The following is a 27196-nucleotide window of genomic DNA, read 5'->3' as shown; positions in this document are numbered from 1 at the left end:
TAGCTGTACAAATCTTGTTACATGGAAAAGCTTTCTAACAATGTGAAATAAATATAACCATAAAACTTTTCTATTATTTTTAAAACTTGCTTTTTGATAACACCTGGTTAAACCCTTTGAGTCGTTAGTATGCCGAAATGCCATAAAGAGAGTTATAAACAAGTTTTAAAGGTAAATGAGACTGTAGTAATGTGGGATATAAAACTATGTTTTAGCTATTATTAGAAAAACTTTTTGCATTTAAGCTTCCCTGGTGTTACGTTCAAACACTGCTATAATCATATTTATATTTTAAATCTCTCGCATTGTTTGGATGTAGAAACTGGTAAAATTTCATGTTTCCAACTTAAGGCAATAATGTAAAGTTAGATATAATTATGATATAATGTAAATGTGTTAAGCCGTTTTTGAGTATGAACTATGAAGCTTTTCTGTGTAAGCCAAAAGCAGGATGATTTCGCCTGAATGTTATGCAACACATCGTGTAGAAGTAAAAATGGGAAAATAACTATTGGTTTTCAAATAAATTGTCTTCTTTCAACTTATGCTTATGGTTCGTACTTATTCTTAATTAATATTCTTGCATTATTTAACCCGAAAGGCTAATCTAAATGCAAATCAAACACATTCATTACTAATCATTACGTTCGACAATGAAAAATAGTGATTTGACAATAAGTACAGTAATAGTAGCGCATATTTTACGAAATAACAATAGACTGCGATTGTTACAAAGAGTTATCTGCTTTGAATTATGAGCTATATCAGACAGTCATTAGATCACTGCTGTTTGATTTGTTTTCAATTTTTTGTTTTAAGAGCGTGTAAGTGGTTGAAGATGAGAAATAAACAAAGAGGCATTTTTTAATATTAATTTATAATGTATAAATGATACCCAAGCAATACACAACGTATTAATAATAGAATAATAATAATATGGCAAATAGGTATTTATTTATAACGTCACTAATCGTGTTGATCTTATTGCACCTACCTCTAATTAAACAAGGACAATAAAAACTTAACATAACCCTAACTTAAATATTAGGAACATTTTAATTACAAACAAAGAGAGCGTTACACATAACGATAAAAATCTCAAAAATAAAATATTTTCACATCGTCCGTTTAAGTACAAACATAAATAATAGTAAAAAAAGAAATGCAAATAATGAAAAGGACACGGGGGTATTTTAGGTATACCTATCAGTTTATATACTCTTACACATACACCTATTTTATATAATAATATAGTGTATATACGATTCTGCCGTTTAGCAAAACTATATTTCGGTGTCAACGGTTCACTACGCTATATAAAAGTTACAAGTTATTTGTTTTTAAATGTATTTTCACCTCTCGTAAAGGGAGTTATGTTAGGAACTCTGTTCAGCTTCACATCGCTAGATGTTTCTAACGATCAGCTGGTAAATTATTTTCTGAAGGCACCCAGTCCCTCAACAATAAACACAGTTTACACAATATTCCACTCTACGTAGGAATAATACAAGATTGAAATGAGCGAAAACCCAACGAAAGAAAAATAGTGAGTAGGAAATACGGGACTATCTAAAGGCTTGTTCACTATTGTTCATAAAAACTATTGTTGAGGAACCGTACTAAATTAGGAACCATTACTCCGGTTTATTTGCATTTCTTAACGACTGCTGTAGAGTCCTATATATAAAACACAAAGCTTTTTGCAATTTATTGCGCGCAACAAGTTGCAAAAAGACTTTCTTCTAATATATGGCACTGCACACTTATATAAGCTCGCCATAAGTCCCGTAAGGATTTCTCACAAATACTTAATATCATTTCTTGCAAATTCTATAAAACAACTGTATGTACACGTCTAAGCTTAAAAATAAAAATATTTTTTTGATATTTTGTTTCTTTTTTAAGTACAAAAAATACCAGTATTATTGTAGAGAGATCTGCAATGTCATTTCTGAGTTTTTAATACGTGTCGCGTGAGGTAAGTCTCACTAATCATTGTAAAATGAGGTAGGTAACGTGAAAAAACAACAATATCAAAATAATACTACATCACAACGGCATTGAAATAATGATGAGACATCGTCAACACCCCTCATCCTGCAGCGTTTTTGAGTATCTAACAATTCTTGAAATCAAACTGCAGAAATTCGGCGGTCACCTAATAATAATTATTTGCATTTGATTGGTATTAAAGAAAATAAAAATATGTACAGTATGCTAGCTTTAAAATTGAAACGTCACGTAAGTTTACGTGTTAACAAGAAATATGAGACTATATACAATAACATACCTCAAAATCAATATTGTTATCTCTCGAAACAAAAAGCACCATAAAAATATTTTGTTCCTTCGTTTTGTCAAGTCTAATCATGGAAGGAACAGTATTCAAGCTCATATTTGCTTAAACATATCCGTTTTGCTCTTAAATCGTTGCCATCATCGAGTGTAGTACGGCATATTCACAAGTTAAAGCGATGGGTTTTTCACTGGTTCCGAATATGCAAGCCATTTAAGAACAAAACTCGAAGGTGCTTCCTCCTATTGGTATACATCGAAGTATTTGCATTTAACAATAGGTTCTATGCTAGTTAATCTTAATCAATAATTAACAATGACCTCTATTCGAGTGCTATCGCTATTCTAGTTTTTACTCTATTCCTATGCTTTGTCTTGAACGTAAGCAAATACTTTCTATGAACATTTAACAATGATTACCACCGGGAAACAACGAACTACCAATCGAACTTGGCTTATAGCGACAAGCATGAATATGCGAGGTATAAAAATAAGTACTTCTGAGTCAAATTACGAATTAAAAAAATTAAAAAGAATACTTCTAAATAATACGAGTATATAACTATTGCAACAGTATATAAATAAATGGAAGAACTACTTAGTAAGTGACGAGACCGCGTTGCCTGTTATGCAGCTGTTTATTGTAAGCTTATTAGTGGGGACAACGAGTTGAGGAAGTTGAAATGGAAGTCTAAATTCTAATAAAGAAGCACTATCTCCACTTAACCTAGTGACTGATGATACAATGAATCTATGAATATTTCTAATAAATGACTTGATGATACCTGATTATTTGCTATTATTTACCTGACGAATTATCACTGATTATGACTAATTAAGAATGTAAAAATAATTTGATACTGATCTTGTTGGCAAGAATCTGAGAAAATCCCTGAAAATGTGAGAATCGCTTGTCAAAAAAAAATAACAAAACTTGTAAATGTGATACGGGAATTTGTACTTCGGTAAGAATGATATTGGAGCGTCCTGAGAGATGAATATGAGTAAACATACGAGTGTATGTTCGTCTAATAGTACAATTTGATTGTTATACAGCTACGAATTGCTTATAACGGGAAGCATACGAACATATGTGGAAGCATTCTATAAAATAAAGTAAAATCTCAAAAAGTTGTAACATTTCAGTATTTCTTCTTTAAAGTTACGTACAAAAATATTGATGTAAAGGCAAAAACGCTTTGTACCATTTTCACCTGAATTGAATGTATACATGTTGCGATAAACACATTTAGTAATTCAAGTACGCAATGAAACTGGCGGAATACACACTATTAAACATGTTTATGCGTGGACCATGGTGGAGCACTCGCTCAGACTTGACGAAATGCTGTGGAAGTACTGTATGTGGGCGGTTTTTAGAACGAGCCACTTGAAAAATTTCTAGGTTCATTCATGTATTTCACAAGAAAATGACAATCTATTTTTAAAACTTTTAGGAGGTTGTTTGTATTTCAGTGGGGACGGTGCTACAATATGTTTTATTTTTATTTTGCGGGATATCCAAGTGGCTCGTTTTAAAAAACCGTGTAGAAACAGATAGAATAGTCTTGTGCTATCGATCCGACCTGAGTTTGAGGTAATTGGATTAAACATTTTGTTAAATCTGAGTTTGCGTGCGTGAAACTGAAATGCACGGACCCGTTGCGAAAATAATCGAGGAACAACCCGGCAAGATTCTAATGCAGTACAAACCTACACAACAGCCTACTGAAACACCGATTTTAAGTTATTTTATAACTGCAACGTAGTCCAATATAAATTTTTTCAACTATGTCTAAGATACCGTATACACTTGAAAACCCTTATTATCTTGCACTCGTAACCTATGCTATCTTTGAGGTAGACGGATGGAATTTTTAGTATCATTATAGTAGAAGGGGTGGAGCCATCGTTCCTCCACTATAAAAGGAAATGTAATCAATAAATATTCTATGAGATAAAAACTGAGGTAGTTGGATGGAATAAATGAGTATTAAGTTGGATGATACTTGGCAAGAGTGGCGGCGACTGATTCCTTAACTTATCCTAGCAATTTTCATTCTTCCATCCTATGTACAACTATTCTCCCGCTTTGACCGCCTCGGGTTCGGCTTCCTCCTCACTGTAGTCCTCCTCCTCGCCTCCCGAGGACTCCCCCTCGTCATTTTCCTTCTCCCGCTCCCTGTCATGATTCACCATCTCGGCATCGCCTCTCCGTATCTCATCGTTGCGCTTCAGCATGAGCTCGTTCGCGCTCTGCATCTGCTGCTGCATCTTCTCCAAGAAGTGCTGCTGCGAGGCCTTGTCCAGGCCCATGGCGTTGAGTTGCGCCAGCTTGGCGGCGTGCACAGCCGCCGCCGCCTGCTCCGAGGACATCATGCCCATGCCGAGGCTGTTCTCGGTGATGAACTGCAGGTAGGTGTCGAGGATGGCCGAGCCCGTGGAGTTGGCGCCGGAGACGGGCGGCGGCAGAGGAGCGGGGTACGGCTCCTTGGAGAGGTTGTGGGCTAGAGAGTCAACGCTTTTGGCGGCCACCGCCTGCCCCGTCGAGTTAAACCTAAAGTTAGAGTTGGGGTAGTGCGACGGCGGGGACAGCGCTAAATCTAGCCCTCCATACCTTTGGTGCGAGATTGTCAGGTCTTCGGGGTCGTTGTCGCCGCATATTGAGCTGCCGGCCTCCGAGGCCGCGCCAGAGTACGCGCTTTTCGCGTCCAACTTCACGTCGGAGCGACGCGGACCCGTCGGAGACGCGCGCGCTCGCAGCTCGGCCGGACTTATTTTCACGCCGGCTTTTGCCAACAACCTGCAAATTACACCAATTTTTCATAAAACTCAAAAAACAATACAGTTTTTTTGCTACTACACGAGTAAAAGTATTACAAACGTTATAATTTCAAAGAAAAATAAGTACATTGTCTGCATTCGTGCGTTATATTTGTTTTCATTTGTAAGAAAATTTTGTAATAAAATCAATATTGAACTTAACCCCAAGTTTTTGCTCATCACCGTTCAATCACGATACTCCTAGAAATGTAGAACTGTATCTGTGGTCCAACGTATGGTCCTCCGAGCCGGAGGCATTTAGTAAGAAACAATGTTCGCAAACTTAAAATTATGCATTTTTCGGTGATATTACAAAGCTCTTTTTTTTTCTTTTTTAAAATTCAGTAATTTCCTTAACTTGTTTCAATCAATTTATCTGAATGAAATAGCAAACCCAGTCCTAGCACAAGTTTTCTAAAAATGCAAAATAGTTCTGAAATATTAACCAGGAGTGCGTTAAAACTGTCGAAAAGGCACAAATTAGTGATTTTTCGGCAGAGGTAAAACGTCTGAAAAAGGTAAGATGTCATATTAAATTTTCTGCTTATTTTTAATGAAATTCCTGGTTTCCTGTCCTATAAAAGTAAAAAACTTTTTGATGTGTTTAATAAACTCTCGAAAAAGGGAAAAATAACAACATTTTCGCTTCAAGATGAACGAATAATAATAAGTCGTTTGTTCCTAACATATTTTTTTTAATTTACGGAGACTTGACGGAGATTTCTCATCTAGTTGTGTAGTTAAGTTTTTGCCGTCTTTATTGATAAAATTGTTCAGTAATAGCCTATTAATAGCTGATTTTACTTCAATTAGTTAACGATTTGCATTAATGCGGGTCATTAGTAAATGATTGCTCATACGTTAATGGCACTTAGGAACGAACTACGAACGGAAAAATGATATAACACGTGTGACCTTTCGCTGGGTAAATAATTTATTTTCCCAGTGGTTGTTACATTTGCAATCCTTATTAATCAATGCTATATAAAACTGTTTAATAAGCAGTTAAGTCTAGACGCTCTTTGCTCTAGGAAAGTCCATTTCTATTAAATTTTTTTTGTATTTTGTACTTTTGTATTCGTAATAATGGTGTGCAAGTGCAGTTTGCATTTTTCATTGAAACATGATGCTGATTGTTGGGGCCTTACCTGCTGGCAAGTTCCGGGTCGAACGGTGCGGGCATTGGTAGAACAGGCAGGTCTTTTGTACTTATTCCTCTATGTTGTCGCGACATATGTGAATGTAGTGAATTTCGAGATTTCGCAACAGTTCCACATAAAACACATCTATATCCTGGACATATCGTATGTTTATCTTCTAAATGAGTTCGTAACGTGTGAGCAGATCGGTAGATTTTGCCGCACTTTGGACACGGTCTTGGGTCTGTCGCTCTGACTCTCATCATGTCCAAAGAGCGTCTCGAAACTAGAAAAAAGAACATTTTATTTAAAAAAAAAAAATAGGTAAATTAGTTGCGTGAAGAAAAAGCCGGTATTTCTTTGCAAAATTTACTGGCAATCAAAATATCACTACAACTTCTGGTAACTACAAATTAACAATAACGCAACGTTCTCTACGTAAAGTCAAACATGTTAAACGTCCACTGGGCGCATTAAGCCGTCCGTTCAGCACAGTGATCGCGTTTCGCACAGTAAAATCTACAAGCTCCACTTAATCTGTTTCATAATGTCCCACTGTTTGGAGTGCTTGCTTCTCATATGATTTCGCACGGAATTAGGGTGTGAAAAGCGCCTCCCGCATTCAGTCACAGGACACAAAGGACTGTCTCTAGGATAGTGTTCATCGATATGTGATCTTGCCGCGTTGATCGAGGGCAGAATGAGATCGCATAGCGGGCACTCGTACTTGATGGATACCCCAGCCGGTTGTTCTGCTGCAGGATATCTTCCCGGGCCCGGGGTGCTGGCATCTGGAATGCCAAATCTCGCTGCACTTTTAGTTGCATTTGATACGAGTTTAATCTAATTATAAACAACAATAAACAACTAGAGCTAATAAGTGGGCGCGTGCTGGCGCTGTCTGATGCCGTGCGCTTGGAGCTGGTGGTTGATCAAGTAGTGCTTCGTCTTGCACTTTTTGCCGCAGAAGTTGCACACGATCCAGTTCTCTTGCGACGTCTGCACGTGCACGTTTATGATGTGCTGTCTTAAGTTACTGGGGTTTGAGTAAAGACGGCCGCAGTATTGACATTTCGGCTTCTCCTGCCAGGAACAATTAGCCGCATTTGCTTGTGCCGCCCCTGTAACAACAGAGGCGGCATTAGTAAATTATATTAGGAAAAATAACGCGCTTCGTGTTTCCTGACTCTATATTGCACTTCCAATTACCAAATTGGCCATTATCCTTGCAAGTCCGTTTCCTTTTTTCCTATTCCTCCGTTTATTAGCCATAAATCCTTTTTAATAACTGGTTATCTGCTTTTTTATGGGGATCCCCGCAAATGTAAAGTATGAGTTGCGAGCTGGTTAACGACCACTTTTATTTCCTACTTGCCCCATCTTGGGCATTACTACAATTACTCGGGCGCTACTTATTTCGATTTGCCCACTCGACATAAAAACACTTACTGGGTATAAACGATTTTCAGACGCTCGCTTGAGCAATGCTAAGTACATCCTTTAATTTAAAGTTATTAAAATAATGGAGATTATAATTGGTTTGAATTGAAATCATTAAAGTAATTACTTTTTGAATCGACTACACTCGCACAATCTAAAACTCGATACCAACACATTTCTTCAATCTTTTTCGTTAAAATTACTTTGCTGTGTGAAAAAATGCGTGCTTAACGCTCAATTTCACATACACAAACTAATTATTCTCCTACTTCCTCAGAAACAAGATGCGATACGCCACAAAAAAGAGATCAATTATTTGTGTTCTCCAGCTACCTATTAACTTTTTAATTAAAAAATGCACGAAGCGATGGAGAGTGGGACAAATACTATAGTTTGTGAGCATTTTAGAAAAATACTCAAGAAAAAAAAATAAATAATTTTTGATTGTAGCACGTTAAATCGTGCAACTAAAAATATAAGTGACCTATAAAGGCAAACGGCGAAATTCGGGCTTGGTTGTAATATCATTTCATTATGCTACATAATTCCCTTCCTGACATGCAATGGCGAGCATTACTCTGTGAAATAAAAAGCCCATGCCTGGGTCCTTTTCCTGAGCGTAATAAAATTAATGCCCAAGAAGGACGTAATCTGTCGACGTAAAAGTAAAATACGAGTAGGCAACGAGTAATTTCTTAAAATATACCAAAGCAATGGGGACTTTATCGAACATAAAGTAATAAATGTGCGTTATAGCGTCCAAGCACGAACAGTCGATAACGAGGGCCGGCATTGCCGGGTGATACAGTCCGGTAATGTAAGGCGAAACACTGACATACTCCACGCTTTCTCGTCCTTTTTTTGCGCAACGAGTCGCCGGATTTTCCTTTCTTTTCCCCGAGTACAGGCGGTGATAAACAGCTTTTCTGTATTTCTGAGCTTTCTCGGGATTTTCTCACACCTTCAGAAATATCCTCTGAAATGTGTTCATTTCCTTTTATATTCCAGAAATCGAAATGTTTTCATAAATGCGTTATTCAGCAATGCATCTCAATCCTAGCGCCACATAAAAATAAGGTTCGCATTTTCAAGTTCATCGACTTTTATTTCGACTGAAATTCGGCGTTTTCCGACTAAATAATTCCACTGTCAGCCAGACCATTTCGGAAAAGAACAACATTTCACTCCGAACTAGGAGCTCCCAAACGGAAATGAGAATTTTACGCGGAATATATCAGCCGACCACCAAGAAATTTCTATATTTAGCAAGGATTACCACTAACAAGCAATTTCCATGACTTCTTTATTGACGCAGAGCCTTGGAAATATTTCAGTAATTCGCTGGAAAATAATTGGAAGTGGCCCCAGGTGCAAAGATGTTGACACCGAAGGTAACCTCAATCAGGACGGAAAGATTGAAGTGAATAACATCATTATAATAACCGGACTCTCAGAATTACAATATTTTTATGTTTATTGCCAAAATTTTAATAAACTGTGGAAATTTCTTTCGGTGTCCACTTGAACTTCGTGACGTTAACCGGTTTCGAGTTTGGGGCTAAACAATAAGGGCGAAAAATTAACAATAAACGGGATAAGAGCGTATGAAAAATAAGATTTATCGCGGGTCTTGACAATATCTCAGAGTGCTTTAGGAGCGAAATGGGAAATGGATTAACACAATGGCAGATGCTTAAATGGCGTCCATAACTCAGCTCTGTTGATGTTTGCGAGAATCGGGCAATGCAGAAGTCGATTTCGCAAGTTTTATTCCGGGCGTAGTGCAAGTAATTTCATTTTCGTGGATGTTGTAGCGCGTAAACAATCTTAACGAGCCGCTTCTGCAATTGATCGAACTGCTCAAGAGGGGCAGAAGGTCGAGGGGAGCTAGATAGCAAGCACACAGTCAAACATCGAGATTGCTGAGGATGTATTCCCCCGTTCCCGGCATTGGTCTATTGATTTATACGGTCCGTTCGTATGTCTCTCCTCTTTTGTCCAGGCCGGACTCCGGAGGTGCCCCAGCGACACCTACAGCAAGACCCTTCACTTAGACGCTCATACAAATTTAATTGGAGTGCTTTCGGGTGTCGCCGGAACTTTTTTACACCGAAACGCAATTAAAGACTGGGGTTGGAGGAAACAATTTTAATACGGTGGAGGAAGCTACAAGAAATTCAATTATAATAGGTAGTTTCCGGAATGAGCGTGCGTAATTTTATGAGTAACCGTGGCAACTGGAGGCCCCCGCCAAAATTATCTATGGCCGAATGTTTATAGAGTTCACTTCATTTTCTATTATGTGGACTTGGGGTTAGGCTCGAAGAAATCGATGGCTGGGTACAGGCAAACAATACGACGAAACTCTTTTAAAGCAGAAGGAGAGGTTTCGCGGTGTGTCCCGGAAAATGGATAACGGCGAGACCGTGCGTTAAGCTGCTTATCGAAGCGTATTTTCTTTTAATCCCTAAACCATTTTATCGGAAGAGTCTTTTTGAGTGTAAATTTACCTAATTAAAAAGGGTCTTTCGTCTAATACACTCTTCCAGAAACAACAACTCCTCGCAAATTAGTCAAACCTAGTTTGAATCTTCGCCCTAATTCCGCTCAGGTCACGACTAATCGACCAAATTTTATCTTCGCTTCGTTCAGGATCCTCCAGTCACTTTCATTTTTCATTACTTTTCCTTACTGGACCCCCACTGGTCACTGTCAGGTCATCTGACATATTGCAAGGACTCTTGTCAAAACTGCACGAAGCGGGCGAAGAATAAAATATTTAATATAAAAAACTTTAGCGTTCCAGTCGAAATATCCGCTGGCAGATGTCATTTCTTGATTTTTACTCCCGCTTGACCATCCGACGTACTTAAATATTAACAACATTTCTCTTCCGAGACAAACGCGCGACATATGGCTATTTAATATGTTTGACTTTTCACTGCTCTACCAGAAAAAATAAGCAAAAAGGGCTTACCGAAATTGTCCGTACTATTATGGATCCCTGACGGTCCTGGCATAAGTCCTCCTAATCCTGCAGGACAACACAAACATCAATAAGAAAAATTACTTTTTTCATTAGTAAGTCCCGAAAACGGGTTCTTACTAACGAAAAAGCAACATTAACATTTTAAAAGGGAAAAGAAACACATAAATCATGAAATAATTCTATGGCATAAAAAATCGCAACGCCAAGGATCCTGCAAAAACGCAATTAGCGTAATAAGATTAAAGTCTATATAATCACTTTACTTCATATAATCTAAATAATCTCGAATAACAAATTACACTTAATGGTGCATGCTGTTCCCATTGGATTTTTTCCCGACCAGTCCCAACGAAGTAAACATTTTACGTCACCTTTTACGAAATGTTTAAGCCATTAGTGTGTTTCAAAAATAATAAAATTTGTTTTTCTAATAAAATTTCGTTTTCTAACAGGATATGATACTGACAGGTTGAGTTTAGTGAAAATATTCTTTTCAAAGGTTAACTCTGTGTATATCTCGTGAAAAAAGGCTCAAAAAACTTTTTGTGATACTACCTTTTAACTCGGACGTCGTTTATCACTACCCAAAAATTACATTCTTTATGGCAGCTTGGTTCTGTTATGTTTTAAAATTGTTATTGTTTGAGATGTTTCTATGTGAAATGTGGGTGTATAACTGTAAAAATCAAAATGTCACTTGTTTTTACGGCATGTTGCGGTAAATAAAACTAGTTGGATCAAAGTAATTGATTTGGAAAGCCGAGGTCTAAAACGTGCTGCTCCGAGGTCACCCAAAATAAAATTAGTTGCGCTTCTTATTTTTACGGTAATAAGACATTCAAATTTGAAATCGGTCGAAGCAAGCTTCCTACGCGTTCAGATATGAAAAATCAAGTTTCGCTTTGTTTCATTTCTCGGGTCGAATCCGTTCGGATACATCAATCACTGGCTGTGAGATTTTGAATGAAAAAGTCTGACATTAATACCATCATTTACCCATTTACATAAATTACTTTGGCTTAAACCATTTGTAATGAACAGTTGGAATTTGATAAATACATTACAACAAGCCTTCGACATGTTTGATAGGTCATGCCGGGTCACAACAAGCAAATAAAAAATTACCAATTTAAACGAGCGAGTTTGGACAATGTGCGGAATTTGGCGATAAGGCACTCGAGTGAAATACACAATAACGGTCGTGGGACGTGTGGAAGTGATCGAGAGATTATCAAACCTGATTGATTTCCCGCGGCTGTGGAGCATTACTAATCATTTTTCGGGCCGAATATTGTCGAAACTTAACCAGGATAATTAGCCCGGAGCGCAAATATTTACTTGTAATTATACTCAGTCTGCTCTAATCCGCCGAATCCACACAGGCAATCACAAAATAAATCAGACTTAGAGGGGCTGTAGGCTCACCTTGTAGACCTAACAGCGCGCCTGGAAATGTCGGAGTCCGCGTCTGATCAATTAGCCCGCCGTTGGTATTGAAAGGATGGTGGTCGTCTAGCATGGGGTAGTCGGAAGGTTCAGTCTTTGGGGTTACAGGGTCTCCATGGTCGCTCATCGCCGTGTCGCTGCTGTTGCTGTCCTCGCCCGTCGATTGCGCTTGCAGCGACGAATCCGAATTTCCCTTCTGCAACAAGTCATTGACCACAAATTCTGAATGAATTTTTTGCAAAACCACTTAGCCCGGCATTCGGTGTTACATAACAAGCGGCCAAATTTTTAGACTAGTTTGGACTTTACTTACCTCCTTTGTGAGTATCGTGGGGCCGCCTTCCAAGGCCTGTCCGAGGAGGGATTCCTGCATGTCGCCGTTGCCTCTGGAGGGACTTCGGCCCCTGTCGGGGGTGTACGTCCCCCGCTCCGAACTCCTGGACCTTTTGGCCGGAGGCGGCGATAAAGCGCCCTCGCGGAGAGCATCCGATCGGTCCGTCGCCCACGGTAAAGATGAAGAATTCTAAAATCGACAAAATAACAGCTTATAGACCGTGAAATATGCGTTTGTAGAAATAGTGGCTCCGGGCACGAGTAGGCAAATTTTCGATTTCGGCGCAATAAATCAATAATTGGAAAGTCATTCCAAACTTCAGTTTTCGGTGATTCAGATTGAGATCCAAGAAATGTGTACCGTAATTTCCAATCCATAAAATAATTACACCTCGGGAGTTTTATTTATGAGAGGGAGTGATTTATGATTCGGTGCTATTGATTCGCATTCGACTCTAATTAACATAAATTAAAGTAAAAAGTTGTTTTTATTATCTATTTCTAAATCAACTACTGCTTCTAAGCACCTGAATTCCACAAAACTGGCCTTAAGTAGCAAAAAGTGCTTTAAATATACAATTTACACGCAAAGTTATCTTATTCTCTGCTAAAAGTATTTTTTACTGTCTCACGGAATTTTTTAGATATAATATTCAAATTTAATTCGGTCCCTTATTTTGGAGCAGAACTTGGAGATAGCAAAAATCTGTTGGCTGTTTTGAAATCAGCATCTAACAGTCATTCAACAACAGCAGAAAAAATCTGAGGCAACAGATAAGTAAATGATTGAAAGTTATGTCTTTTTTTGAAGAAATGTTAACTTGAGGTACCTACATCACAGTAACTAGAGCTGATAGAGTAAATCTGTTTGTAGTTTTGAAATCAGCGTCCAATAATTACTTGGTAAGAGCAAAAAATCTCTTATCAACCACGAAAAAATAGCTGAAAAAGCTTTTACTCCCTTGAATAGTCGATACTCACTACCAGGTTCTGGATCTATTAATGTTTATTCCTTTCTTTTATTCTTGAATTTATTTACTTTTTTAGGATTACTTTTAATGTAAGTCATCCAGATGAAATAAATTATAACTATGTATAGGAATTGTTTTTTGTAGTGTATGTACTATTAGGCGTTTTTTGTGGATCTCTCTTGGTTTTTTTTTAATGTCCTTAATGATTTTGTCCAGAAAAAACCTTTTTTATTTTGTTGGTAACTCTAATCTTGGAGAACCTGCTAAATCTCTGATACGAGTACCACTGTATTTTTGTGTAGGTACCGCAATTTTCAAACCATAAAATAATTACACGTCGGGAGTGATTTACGACTGGGCTCTATTTATTCGTATTCGGCTCTAATCAACATAAATTAAAGCAAAAAGTAGTTTTAATATCTATTTCTAAATCAACTACTGCTTTTATGGGCAGCTGAATTCCACAAAACTGGCCTTAAGTAGCAAAAAGCATGTCGGCAGCTTCTGATAGCGTTTAATCAAAATTCTTTTTTCGAAAGTGCCACGCCACTATTGATTCCCAAATTACTCGAGGGGTGAGAGTGGTTCAACTACTGTTTTCATGAATGAAATTTGAATAATAAGTGTACGAGTACAGAAAATCAAAACTTGTGTGTAGTTCACCGTGAATAATGAGTGCAATTCGGCATAGACATCTTCTTTCATTTTCTTAGTAAACAAATAAATATTTCATGCAATGAGCTCGGTAAACAGATAGTCAATAAACTTTACGTCTGGGTGAGTTTGAGGACAAGATTAAAAAATCATCCGAACTTGCATTAATTTAACCGGCGAATTCAGTAGCGCTGCATTCCTTGGACTGGTTTTAGGCCAAAAACTCACTTCGCTAAACAGCATCCAAAATTACGACTGTCCCAATTTGACCTTTGTAGTTTTGACAAGTCTTGAGTTATAGTTATTATTACTGGTCGTCATTGAATTGTTGATTATTGTTTATAAATCTGCGGTGCGGTTGACAATTATTCCATTCGAGGCGAGATTGACTTTAAGGAAGTTGTTTATCGGGAGGAAGCAAGCGGTAATTAGAAAATTTATTTTAGTAAAGACTAGCGCTTTTTACACACGACTGCATGTGTAGTGAAGTATCGATCAGAGGTCATTCCTTCTGATATTTCTGCGCAAAAAATCAATAATTTCAGCTTCCGGTGATTAATGATGATTGCCGCTCACTGTCCTAAAATCTCTTGAATCATGCAGGTTCTCAAAAATTTTACTGATTCATTCAGTTTCCAGATTTAAGGTCAAGAAACAAAACTAGTTGACCCGTGATTATGAAAATGTCTGCAGACTTTGCAGATGTCCACCGATAAAACCTGTACCCATTAATTACAAATGATTTTCGTGATTCTCCTTGAAAATAAACAATTACGCAAGCAGACTTAATTATTTCCATTATCATTCATTATTAACCAGGCTGAAAGAAACCGAATTCAAGACGGCACCGTATTCATCATTTTCTCGCTTTACGGGGCAAAAGGCATCATGGGTCGCCTTTCTAGTCCCTCAGTACCAATTTATCAATACACTCCCTACAGTGATTGCGCTTGAACTTCTCCGGAACTTTAATTACTCTCAAATAAAATTTGAACAAATCTGAGGCACGTCTATGGTGTTTGCGTGCCCTTTGGGGGGTGGTTACGGCAGCTGTTTCCAATATTTTACATTTTAAATGACATTTCCGCCCTTTAGTTGGGTAAAAAAATTACCTTGACCGAGGGCCCGGCTAGTGAAATTAGATTTATTTGCGGCAGTTACTCATAACTAGAAACACGGATGAGCGTTAGTTTTCTCTAATTAAATTACTCAATCAAATAGTAATCTAATTGGGGTCATTTTTCAAGCCGTAATTTTATTAAAAATGTGACGTGAATTTGGAATTTTCTCTCGGTCACACGTGACAAATTACCTAAAGTCACTTACGTATTAACCGAATTTAATTAAATTACGTGAGGGATAAGACGCCGTAACGTAGTTATTAGGGTACATACATTAGTTAGTAGGTAATTAAAACTTTAGTTGGTAGTTTAGATAGGTGCGCGTTGGGATGAGCTAAACGGCCTACATTTTTCCCCGAACTTGGTCGAAAAATCATAAACTAGTTTAATTATATCAGAAACAAAATACAAGGTTAGTCGATTAAATCGGTGCCAAAATTTATTACAACTTATCCAAATAACAATTTAGACGTATTAACATATAAAGTAATATAAAATCCAAGGTTGTATGATCAAGTTTCGGTAAATAGATGCAAGACATTGAAAACAAACGTATTGTGTCGTAGATAAAATGCTACTTACAGGTGAGATCTTTTGCTCTGGAGCAGTCAGTCTTTGTCCTGCAGTACCCGCCGGTACGTCGGCTAGTCCCCTCACTTGTAACATTTGTGCAGTCTTTAAAAAATCCGTTAATTGTTCTTGTCCTATGTGAACTTCTCCGTTGTACATAAATCTGGAAAGACAATACCGAAATTTAAAACCCATCGATTCTAACAACTACGTTTCACGCTTCGTGGCTTTCGTTTTTGAACATTAAACAACTTATCTGGAAATATGAAAGCTGTCACCGGGATGCTGGAAATGTATCACCTAAATGACACATGCAGTGGAAAGATTCGAATCTCTATTTTATTCGACTTCTTCGGCAAGCTCTTTACCTGCATAGAAGCTTATCGGCGCCACTCCAGTCAACTCACTGCTTTAAATATCCAATTTACACGCAAACTTAACTTATTCTCTTTCTCTCAACATTTATAAAAGCCAAATTTCTATTCCAGCGATTTTTATAACTTAGCAGGACCTATTGAAATTACTATGAAATAATAGTCGAAAAAGCTTGTACTTCCTTGAAAGATACCAAGTTCAGTTTCATGTAATGTAAAATGTAATTTACTTCTAAATCGATGTTTTTTTTGCTTTCTTTTATTCTTATCTTTTTTAAAGATTTTTTAAAGATCTTTCTTAATGTGTTCTTAGTGATTTTGCCAGAGATTCATTCCACACCAATGTCTTTTTGTTGTCTTTTTCATTTTTTCTTTTTTTTCTTTTATACATATACATTCAATTTTTATATATATTTTTGATTGCACTTTTTCACACTTTCCTTTTTTTATTTTTTCATTGTTTTTACGTTTTTTCAGGAACATTATACGTCCTTACATTGTATTTTTTATTTAAATGTTTTTTTTACTTTCCAATTCTTTTTAAAGGAAGGGAATAAAAATTTCAGTTCTAATTATAGGTATTTTATTGTCACACCCATAACATACATATAGGTACACACTTTTACGAAAAAAACAACCTTTTTTAAGAACTCGCCAAAAGGTATATTAATCTAAAACAATAAAATCTCTTTTTAAACAAAAAAATATAAGTAGCAAAATTCAATATAGACACCAAGAAATAACAAACCTAGCACATTAGGTGTTACTTTACATTTAGATAGGTAAAATAAAAATTTTGAAAAAAGTTCGGTTTCACAAAAGCTTGTGCTTCCTTGAGCGGTAGGTCCATAGTAAGGTCCAGCCTCCTGTAATGTTCAAAAAATTTTTTCTTACTCTTATCTTCAGAGCGAGATTTCTTTTCATTTGCTTTTTTTTGGGCATTTTTTCTTTTACTTCTTTTTATTGTTTTTGTTATTTATTTCAGAAATACTTTAAAACCCTATTTTGCGCTAATTTTTGTTGTTGTCTATTCCATTTTTTATTTTTTTCTCATTTATACATGTAATATAAATTCCTTCCTGTTTTTCAGCAACATTTATTCTTGTCCTTTTTTACAATCTTTTAATTATTCTCTTGTTTTTTTTAGAAACGTAAGTTTTTAGTTTTAATTTTTTTTCTCTAATTTAGATCGTTGTTTTTTCTTAGCCAATCTTACGCTTTTTATTTTTAGTCCTTTTAAAAAGGTAATCCCAAAATAAGACCAAAAATCTCATGTTTAATCAGATATTTTATTGCAAGAATACTTTAAACAAACATAATAATAACAAAAATAGTTATATATAATAAACTATATACGAGTAGGTGATTAGTTAATGAAAGCTAATAATCTATACTCTGCTTTAGCACGTAGGAGCGATAACGAGTGAGCTGAGATTATTAATCGCACATTAATAAACAAGTTGATTACAACATTTTTTCAATGACTGCTAATTCTTTTATTCTGGTGCCAAAATTTCATATTAATATCAAATCAAAACCAATTCTCGAAATCCTTATAAAGCAGGAGTTACCTACTTTTCTGGATGTGAAAATCATAAAAAGAGTTACGTTATGAAAAACAAATACATCATTACAATTTTTTTCGCATTCCTTTTTCCGCTTTAAATATAGGTATATCTACATCCCAGCACTTTTTCCGCCAAGTTGGCAATAGTTAAAATACTTTCACAATTTAGTGGCGCATCTAAAAACATCCTTACCGTAACAGACTTTCCATGTCTTTTTGCTGTACGTCCCTGAGGATGACGATGGGATGCTGGCAGGGATTGGCTTTGAGCAACCTCCTAAAGTAGGGACTGCACGCCGACAGCACAACTTTGTGTGCCGTAAACGAACATCCATCACAGGCCAAAGTCACATCGACGAAATCTTCTTCGTCCCTCAAGTGTCGAAACGAGGAGAGGATCGACGAGTGGAAGTCATTCCAACGCAGCGAGTACTGCTGCTCGGGGGAGGTGTCGCCCCCCATCGGGCAAAGCGAAGGTGCAATCTCTACGCCAATGGTTAAGCCGTTTCAACTACGCCACTGGACACACGCAGACCGCAGGTCCTCTTGCTATCTCTTCAGGAACATTGAGGGCTGCTGGGCGACACTTGAAGGAGCTCGACGATCTGACCGTTTCGAGAGAATTAGCGCGTCTTCATCGTTTTCTTTTCGTATTTCTATTTACTGAAAGAGACGAAAAATTGGATTTATTGCTCCGAATTTTCAACAGGGCAGTGCAATCATTGATCCAATTATTTCAGACAGTCTTAATGCGACATTTGAGTTTGGTAATCGGCATCCGGACACTTCCGATCTTAATTAAATTAATTATTTCGCATTGTGTAAAGAAAGTTGCCAACAACATTTTTTTCTGATGTGACCCTATTGACGAGTTTCAATACGCTTTAATCCAATCACAATAGCGGCTCCGACAAACAAAGAAATATGAGCCATTAGAATCGAAAATAAAGCTAGGACGGTTGCTTTTAAAGATTGCGGTCCTTTGTAACATCATTATTTTTGCTACTTTTTTTCCAAGAAAACCATCCAACTGCAAAATATGTTCGAGTTTATGTTTAGTGTTATTTGATCAATTATGGACTCGCGACGACTTATTTTTGCTCTTTTTAGTGATGTGCCGAAAGGGCCTCCGGCATGTTTGCATAAGATGAGCTGTCTTTAATCAGCTACGTAAATGACACACCTATTTACACAGTCATTTGCTAGTAAACTGATTCATTTAAATAAATTCTTTATTAATTAACAAATAAAGAATTCGCTAATTTGGTGGTTTTAATTAAAATCAGCCTTTTCACCTCTAAATAGTAAATACAAACGCTCCAGGATTAATTTACTTTTTTCGGATTTGATTTCGCTTCCCAAAATCAACAGAAAAACTTGGTGGCTCTACCTAAAGCTCTTCCTCTTTTTTTATGTGGCGACAGACCAATGAAAAATCATTAAACAGAACGGAAAGTGCCGTAATTGGCAGGATTTTATTGCACTCTAATTGGCTGTATGACGCTATCCTTTCACAAATCAAAAAACAAAAATTTGAGACGTTACGCCAACACTGATTTAATTGATTGCGCACTTTTATGTTAAGTATAAATCGCACAATTTCCTCCAGTTAGCAGTGTTAACAGTCAAAAATTAATCCGAGCAGCGAGGAATTATGACGCAAAGGAAGTCTGTTCACTTTTATGTAAATTTCGAAGATTGATAAGTTGAATAACAATTATTTAGAGGATTAATTCGAGTAGACGAAGTTTTCGACTCGACGTTCTGCTCTGTTGCCTTATGTTCTTGACACTGACATTTAATTATTGAAGCATTTAGTTTATGCCACACCTATCACAAATTACTGAAAAAAAAAACGGTTTCTATTGACCCACAACCCACGCAATTAAAAATTCGCGAATTTCGATGTAAAACCGAATAATTATGTCTAGTAACGTACTTTTTCCGCAATTTGGCAACTAGCAATTACGCACTGAATATGATTATGAATTCATCGTGTGGAAATATCATAATCATTACCAAAGTATTATTTTAATTTACTTTTACGCGCCACAAAACAAATATTTTAATTACCATTGTGTTCATTACAGTTTAGGCACTTAATTGCTGGATAATAACTCGTAAAAACTAACAATACACCTCAGAAATATGAGTGTAGTTTAACGTTATACCCACATAAGCCCAATTAAAGAACTGAAGAAGCGAATTAATAGTGAGCTCATTAAAAATTAAAGGTGGTGCACACAGTGGGACTTTCAATTAGGACCTGCATTATTCAGCATCCTTTACCCCAGAAATTTGATTAAATATCGTTCTTAAACTAACCGGACTTCCGCTTAGCATAATAACAATTAACCGCAATAACGATATCAAATTGCGCAAATACCAAATATTTTTACAGGAAAAGTGCCTGATAGTGGTGATCAGAACTCTTGTATTACGTTCCTTAAATTATTAATGATTTGAACACGCCAAAAAAACAAATATAAGGAATCAAAAGGTTGCGTAAACGCCTTCTTCTTAGTTTAAGGAATCTAATATAAACAGAGCATCGGGGCTAAAATTGTTCCCGAAAATTTTGCAGACGCCAAGTGCACATTAAGGATTCTTCAGGGACATGTCAATTTACTTAAAGTCTCTTGTAAAGCCCTTCGAGGATCTTGGAGCGCTGATTCAACAGTTTCTGATCATGATCCCTGTAATCGTGGTAATAAGTATAAAAAAGAATCTCAAGTGTTTCCGGCTGAAATTTTTTTAACGAGCTGCTAACGCGCCTAATCCTTTGAGTAATTTTTAAATAGAGTTGATATCTAGAATTGCGTTGGCGCAAAATATGAAAGAAGATTTTAAAACCCATTTAAATTCCATTCGAATTCTACAGCTACTGCTTTTGACAAAATAACGTAATTTTAGAACGTGTCCAGGGTCGAGATTTGAGCACTATTCTTGATTATTATAATTTGGAATTTCGGGAAGAAGTCGTTACATAAAATGGGCCGGTGGTTGATAAGATCGGCATAAAATTGTCAAATATCAGGCCAACACTAGAGAAAAAAGCCACACTATTTCGTTATTTATTTGCGAGTTGAGGAAAACACTCACGCCAAGATATTTAAAAATATTTCACATTGATAACAACTGGTACCGACATGAATCGTGCGTAATTAGTGGTTATTTTTAATTCACTGCATCTTTGAAATTAATCTCTTCAGTGTATTTAACTGGTGCTTCGGAACGAATTTGCTAGCATATTATTATTCGATGTTATTAGGACGGCCAGGTGCGAGTTGAGGATGCCTCTAAGCTTGGGTGAATTGAGAGCAGCTGTTTTTTGCTAGTGATTTTGCCATTGATTTTATCGGTATGCAAAGTTCGAGGTTGGATTCAGCTCTGAAAGCTCGCAGCTACTATTAATAATTGTTATAAGATGAACTGCAAAAGGTTAAGGAGTTTGTAAACGAAATAACGCAAGGTCGTTGGGCACATTTTGGTGTCGTAAATGGGTGCTCAAGTGCCTATTTTTAGAGAGGAGAAGAAAGCTGCGGTGTTAGAGATGAGTCTTGTGCAAGCTACGTAGATGGCGCCACGAAATTATCTTTGTGCTAATGAATTGTTTCACCGGATTTAATTGTTTAATTAATCCGCGCGAGATGGATTTTAGCTCGATTAGGGAATGATTTAAGTGTGTTTATTGTAGCATGAATCAGTGGTTAGGAATAATCTTATCGAGTGTTAAAATTTCAAGTAAATGATATCATGTTGCAAATTACAATAAATTAAAGGTGAAATAACCTTTAAAAATAGAAAGCGCGGTGCTCATCTTGGCTTAATGTTGGATTAACAATTACCTTAACGCCCACTTTGGAGAATTTACCTACACGCTGCTAATTGTTTTCGATAAAAACAAGTTATTTTGGAAAACACGTCGTAATAAAATTCTTGCGCTATGAGTATCGTGTTCGATGTGTAATTTCCGAAAGATTGGCCATCGGTTTATGAGTGGACGTAATTAGAGAGCCAAGGTTGGTCTAATTACAAAAAATAGAAATGGTTAATTAATGGTAATGAGCGGAATGATTGGAGCCGAAAATGCGGCTTTTTTCGGAGAGGTGAAGACGGAGGGAACGCGCGAAAGCTCGCTCATAGCGGAAGCGTTAAAATAAATAAAATCAATACAGCACTAAAAATTAGTAAGTGGACAATGGCGCAATGGCAAAAAATTCGGGATATGCGCAAAAATAGAAAAACCGGCGAGTTAAAAACTACGTTCGTGCGCAACACAGAAGTACAAGAAAAAAGTCCATTTCTGATTGGTTCCCAATAATTGCAAAATCAATACGCAGTTTAATGCAATTTAATTGATCAAACATTGACGAATTACTCCTGGAGCGAAACGGAATTCTAAAAGCGTCCACGATACGGGGGCTTACACCCCCACCCTCCCGCTCCGTCAATCTAAGCTTTCATGCATCTACTTACAGGTTTTTCTTTGCACCCTCACTAATTTACCCCACGAAACCCACTTTCCCCGTCTCACTACATCAAACTATTCCTTGGTATTTATAGAAAAAATAATGTGTCATCCGCGTGCCAAAATAGAATATTAAAATTTGTTTTTCTTGAATTATTTTTGCACAAACACACATGAAAATCGCCTCGTTGCTTAATTTCGGGCGAGATTGAATTTCGCGAAATTGGCGCGCTGGCGAATTTAAATTGATTGGTGCAAGACTCACGATTGTTTTGGTGTTTTTAAATTTAAGCGGCTGTCGGTCTTCTGAAATAATTGTGGAGGAAATCAAGCACTGCACTACCACAACTAAAAAACCGATTTGTAAAAAAAATCACTGCACTGTAAAAATTTTTCAATTGCAACAACAATGCACAACAACAGCCAACAATGGAGTGCAATCTAGCCAGCGGTTGCAATTGTTGAAACAATCGCGATCGGTCCACAGCCGCCTGCTTACTTAGTGCGTGCAGAACACTTGCGCGTCGACCTGCCGCGTTTACCGCCTACCACGATTTGAGCAGTACTTGCTCTCGGTGGCACTTAGCCTGCCATCATGGCTGCTACACTCTGATCAGAAAAACCGGCCATGTCCGTACGTCCGCCCGACTTACACTGCAACATTGCATTCTTCTGCGCTATTCGCATTCGCACCTAGACCGCCCTCAGAGGAGGCGCGATTTTTGCGGTTTAACCGACGCTAATTACGACGCTCTAGATTGATACTGTCTGCGAGATTCGACTGTCTGTCGGGAAATTGACACTCGAATTAGGAAATGAACACGACTCTAATTTCTAATTTCAATGCTGGCAAGACGATTACGACAAATACGGCCATTAACGGAAAGCATTTTTAACGCCACGATAAGAAAACAATATAATTGTTAACCGATTTCGTTATCCCACATGGGAGCCCGCATGTGACTAACCAACATTATTGCTCTTTTGTCCAAAGGTGGCAACAAAAAAATTCTTTTCAGATGCTCTGACGTAAAAAAAAAGACATTGCGCCTCTAAACCAAGAAATTTTTGCAATTTTTAACGTATTTTCTTAATTAAAACACAGAATCAACCGAAAAATGTATACTTATTTAAAAAGTATATAATATATCTATAAAACTTTACTGTTCGTTTTAATTCTTTGACTCTTCCTTTGATTTTCTTCCAAAAAATGGTTATAACAGATTAATCGATATTACTTTTATTTTACAAACGCATTTATATTTTCGTAGATATGGTGTTTAGCTATATCGGTTAATCATTTAATCGATTACCGATTTATCAATTATTTAATTAATTTAATTAATATCAAAATAATCAGTTTATGAAACTACTTTAGAAAAGGTGGTCACTGAAGGTTTCAGCCATAACACGACTCTTTCGCAGTTCGGGAGAAGGAGGTTGCACTGTATGCGTTTCCTCGATTTTCGTAAACAAATTAAATTTTATTTTTAACAGTTTTTACTTTTGCGCTCTTTGATTTGATCGAAATTAGTTTTGTTTCCATAAAATTTTACGTTAGGTAATTTGTAGTAAATTCTTGTAGCCATTATTGGAGCTTTGCTAGTAATACAGGAATTTCGTGCGTCGTTATGATAAAGAGTCGAAATATTCAATAGATTTGTCCCTACGTTGCTCCACCAACACCTTGCATAAATAATTCGTTTTATTACCTTGTTTTACAGAATTAGAAATAACCAATCAAATAGGAATTGCGTAATCAACGTCGCCCGAAATCAATGTAATGATTCAAGTTACCAAAATATTGTCGACATATTTTTAACATAGTATAAAATTTTGATTTTGCGGAATGAATATAAATTAAGATGTGACGTCAATAATCACGTGGTTGTGATGATTCTTGATCTATAAAATTGGCTACGAAATAACAGGATTATGTGACCAAGAGATAATTTATTTCTTTATTAGTAGCGGTTTAATGAAAATATCCATAGAGGAAATATGGGAAACTTGTAACCTTGCAAGTGACCGCGGCTTGCATTGTGTTCCTCCCCTAAGCAATGACAAGGGAAATTTAAAATGGTTACTTCGAGTTTGGCTGGTTTTACTATTGTTTACTTTTGTGCGACATTGTTTGCCGCTTGGACCTTTTCGACTTGCCCTAAATTTTTCAAGAAAGAATTTCGACCTGAAATCAAGTTTTAATCCGGGGATTAACGCCGAGTATAAATCAGCTGACCTTTGGGCAGTTCACTTATTTATGGCTTTACTAAGTTAAAAATTCTAATACTGGCCGCTAATAATTAATCACAGCGCTAATTAGCAAAGACAAGTGTACAAGCGTTTTGTTTGCTCGCGTTGCATTTGCAACATATTAATTAACGGAAAAACAGTTGACGTTTATAAGAAACGAAGCGGCTTACAGACAGTCCATCATTCACGCTTTCGTTGACATGCACAGGAGGTTCTCAGTTGCAGCAAACCGACGAAAAACAAAGAACTCATACAACTACAGTAGAAACGCGTTAATCCGACCAATTTTTTCAAAAAAATCGAACAAATAAATTTTTATGAACTTCTCTATGCCTTCAGAACCGTCTAGAGTTCTTAAAAGTGCAAGAAAATATCAATCGATTTGATTTTTCCGACCTTCGTCGAAATTTTTGTCCATTCCGGTATACCCGGAGCATTTACGAGGCAATAATGCCAAAACAGTTTTATCTTTGTAAAGCTCTCTTAATTATCTATATTTTTCCAAAAAAAATCATTACTTTCCGACTAATAGTTATCGAAAAAATTTCTACCAATAGCAAAAATATATAAAATTTATGTGTTGATAACTTAAAATCAATTAAGAATTTTGCAATTTGCTTTACGCCAATCGATTCCTCAGATCTTTTCACATAGGTTTATATCAAAATAAAATTCTGCTTTTTTGGATAGTTTTGCTGTGATAAAAAAATTAAAAATTGAAAATTATTCCGAAATTTGTCGAGATTCTGGTTGACTACTTATAGGTATACTATAAATATTCGGTATGTCTTTATTAAAAAAAGATAAAATAAAATATACAGTGAGTTTTCTAGAAGTATTTAGGCTGTTCCGTTCACATTAGTACCACTATTGTTCATAGGAGGCAAATTTTGATTTAATAAAAAACTAAGCGTATTTTCGAAAATACTCATGATCTAAAGGCTAAATTAGCAAAGATCGCGTCACTGTTTAGGTGCCTTTGCTTGTCGTCTGTAGAGTTTGTGTCTGCTGATAAATTGATGCAAGAAATGTTGCTAATAATTAATCTTGAGTGTATCACCCTGTGTTGAGTTCTGGATGGAATAGATTCGGATAAAGCGTGATCGGATGAGGGAGGGTGTTGGTATTAGTAAAATAGTGTCGTTTGTGTAACGTGTTATTCGGAATTTGTGTTTCTCCTGCATGCGTGTGTTATATCTGAATTCAAAAATCGTCCTTAACGTATGCGGACTCTACCTTTATTCAAATTGAAAAATTTATTTCCGGTGCGTGTAAATGTGCGAACGGTAGTTCGCATATTTCCGTGTGCATCTCCTTCCTCTTCCCCCACGACAACCCACATCCCTTCCCATTTGTCACAAACGGGGTAGCAAATCCTAGCGCGAATTTGGCAAGTGTGTCCGCCGAAAATGGCAATTAGTTGGGTTTTTTGGCATGCGCTTAAGCAACACATTAAGGGCGTAATTACTACTCACTTGCTCGGGGTGGTCGCTGTGGCACGTCTTCGGGAGCACATTTTGTTATTTGGTTTGTTGTTGGCTCATTGCCGTATTGACTAAACACTGCTGCAATGTTCATGTGTAAAATGTTTTTTGTGGCGTTCAATTCGTAACATGGCGTACCATACGCACTCGCCCTTCACCCCGTCTTTGCGCGTATTTCTCTTCCGCCCTTACTTGTCCCTCTTGCCCCCGCGCAAAACAAACCATATCGATTTTGGGAGAGCGTACCTAATATATACTTGCAGTAGTTGCTAGGGTATATACGGCCTTCTGGCTCCATCCCCGACCTACGTCCTCGGTGCAGCCCCCAGCCGAGCCGAGCCGAGTAAACAAACGTAGCGCCGAAATGAAATTGCTGATGTATGTCCCTTACATATTGCTGCCTCCAAGGTGAAGGAAAAGGGAAACCGGCGACTCATAAAAATAAGATGGACGCCATTTTGAAATGACTTTTTACGACCCCATAAAGTATAAAAATCTCATCTAGGTGCAATCAATACGCGGGTACTTTTTATTGTAATGTTGAGTTAAAAGTGTATTAGGGCTTACGTTACGGCGCAGGCTTTGCCTCTATCGCAGAGCGGCTTAAGGGCGCTTTTGCCCCGTAAATAATCCCTCGTTTATTTTTTATAATAGCGAATTCGCCGTGTGTTCAAAATGGTCTTACCAGGTGCACGAAAACAATTTTTATATCCAATAAAACGCTCGCAAACACAAAACAGCAAATGTTTACATTTACACCCCTTTCTGCAATTCCTCAAAAACGATCTTTGATTCGCGTTAATTCCGGTCATTCCTTGCTGGCCAGCTTCAAAGGCGCGCATTTATCGCCCTTCTAATTTTATTATGGTTGCAAAATTGACTCCGCGGAACGTTTCCGGGGGTTGCGACCCGGAGCTCTTCACAGAACGCTGCCCTATCTTCAACACACTTCAATTGCCATGTAATTATGTTCAGATATTATGCGACAATAACGACAGAGCGCGCCACCGCAGAATGCAGCGGTTTGTCGAAGACGGGGATTAAAAGATCCAAGGGGAAGAGATTTAATAAATTATTGTTGACTCCAGGAGTTTGCCTTGCCCTAGACAAGTGTAAATAGCGCCAAAGAGATTTACTCCCAAAAAGAACAAATAAGTCATCAACTTCCCACTTTAATTAAGTCTATTTGTGTTTGTCATCTATGCGCTTTGTCCAAATACTTCACATTTTTACGCGATAAAACTACCAACGTCAAGGCCTAAAATT

At 37.1% G+C, this 27196-nt stretch overlaps 1 protein-coding gene across 5 annotated transcripts; it reads right to left on the bottom strand.

Annotated features, from left to right (window-relative positions):
- Positions 1 to 858: 858 nt before the first annotated feature.
- On the bottom strand, positions 859 to 26118 carry ab (abrupt). Of its 5 annotated transcripts, XM_008196169.3 has the most exons (9): positions 22459 to 22849; positions 17916 to 18385; positions 15794 to 15944; positions 12446 to 12655; positions 12112 to 12328; positions 10675 to 10731; positions 6267 to 6543; positions 4913 to 5098; positions 859 to 4852 (listed from the first exon to the last, which is right to left on the bottom strand). In XM_008196169.3, exons 2-9 carry the CDS (start codon positions 18182 to 18184, stop codon positions 4375 to 4377), a joined length of 1845 nt encoding a protein of 614 aa, XP_008194391.1. In that variant the 5' UTR covers positions 18185 to 18385; positions 22459 to 22849; the 3' UTR covers positions 859 to 4374. The 5 variants fall into 5 exon arrangements, with proteins under 5 accessions (XP_008194391.1, XP_008194390.1, XP_008194389.1 ...); XM_008196168.3 differs by lacking the exon at positions 22459 to 22849 and adding an exon at positions 25922 to 26118 and having other exon boundaries at positions 859 to 5098; XM_008196167.3 differs by having other exon boundaries at positions 859 to 5098; positions 22693 to 22851.
- Between the last annotated feature and the right edge of the window lie 1078 nt (positions 26119 to 27196).

The sequence above is a fragment of the Tribolium castaneum genome, chromosome 5 (assembly GCF_031307605.1).
Source record: "Tribolium castaneum strain GA2 chromosome 5, icTriCast1.1, whole genome shotgun sequence".
Classification (NCBI taxonomy): domain Eukaryota; kingdom Metazoa; phylum Arthropoda; class Insecta; order Coleoptera; family Tenebrionidae; genus Tribolium; species Tribolium castaneum.
The sequence above is the reverse complement of the archived record's forward strand: the minus strand, read 5'-3'. Positions and strand labels throughout refer to the sequence as shown.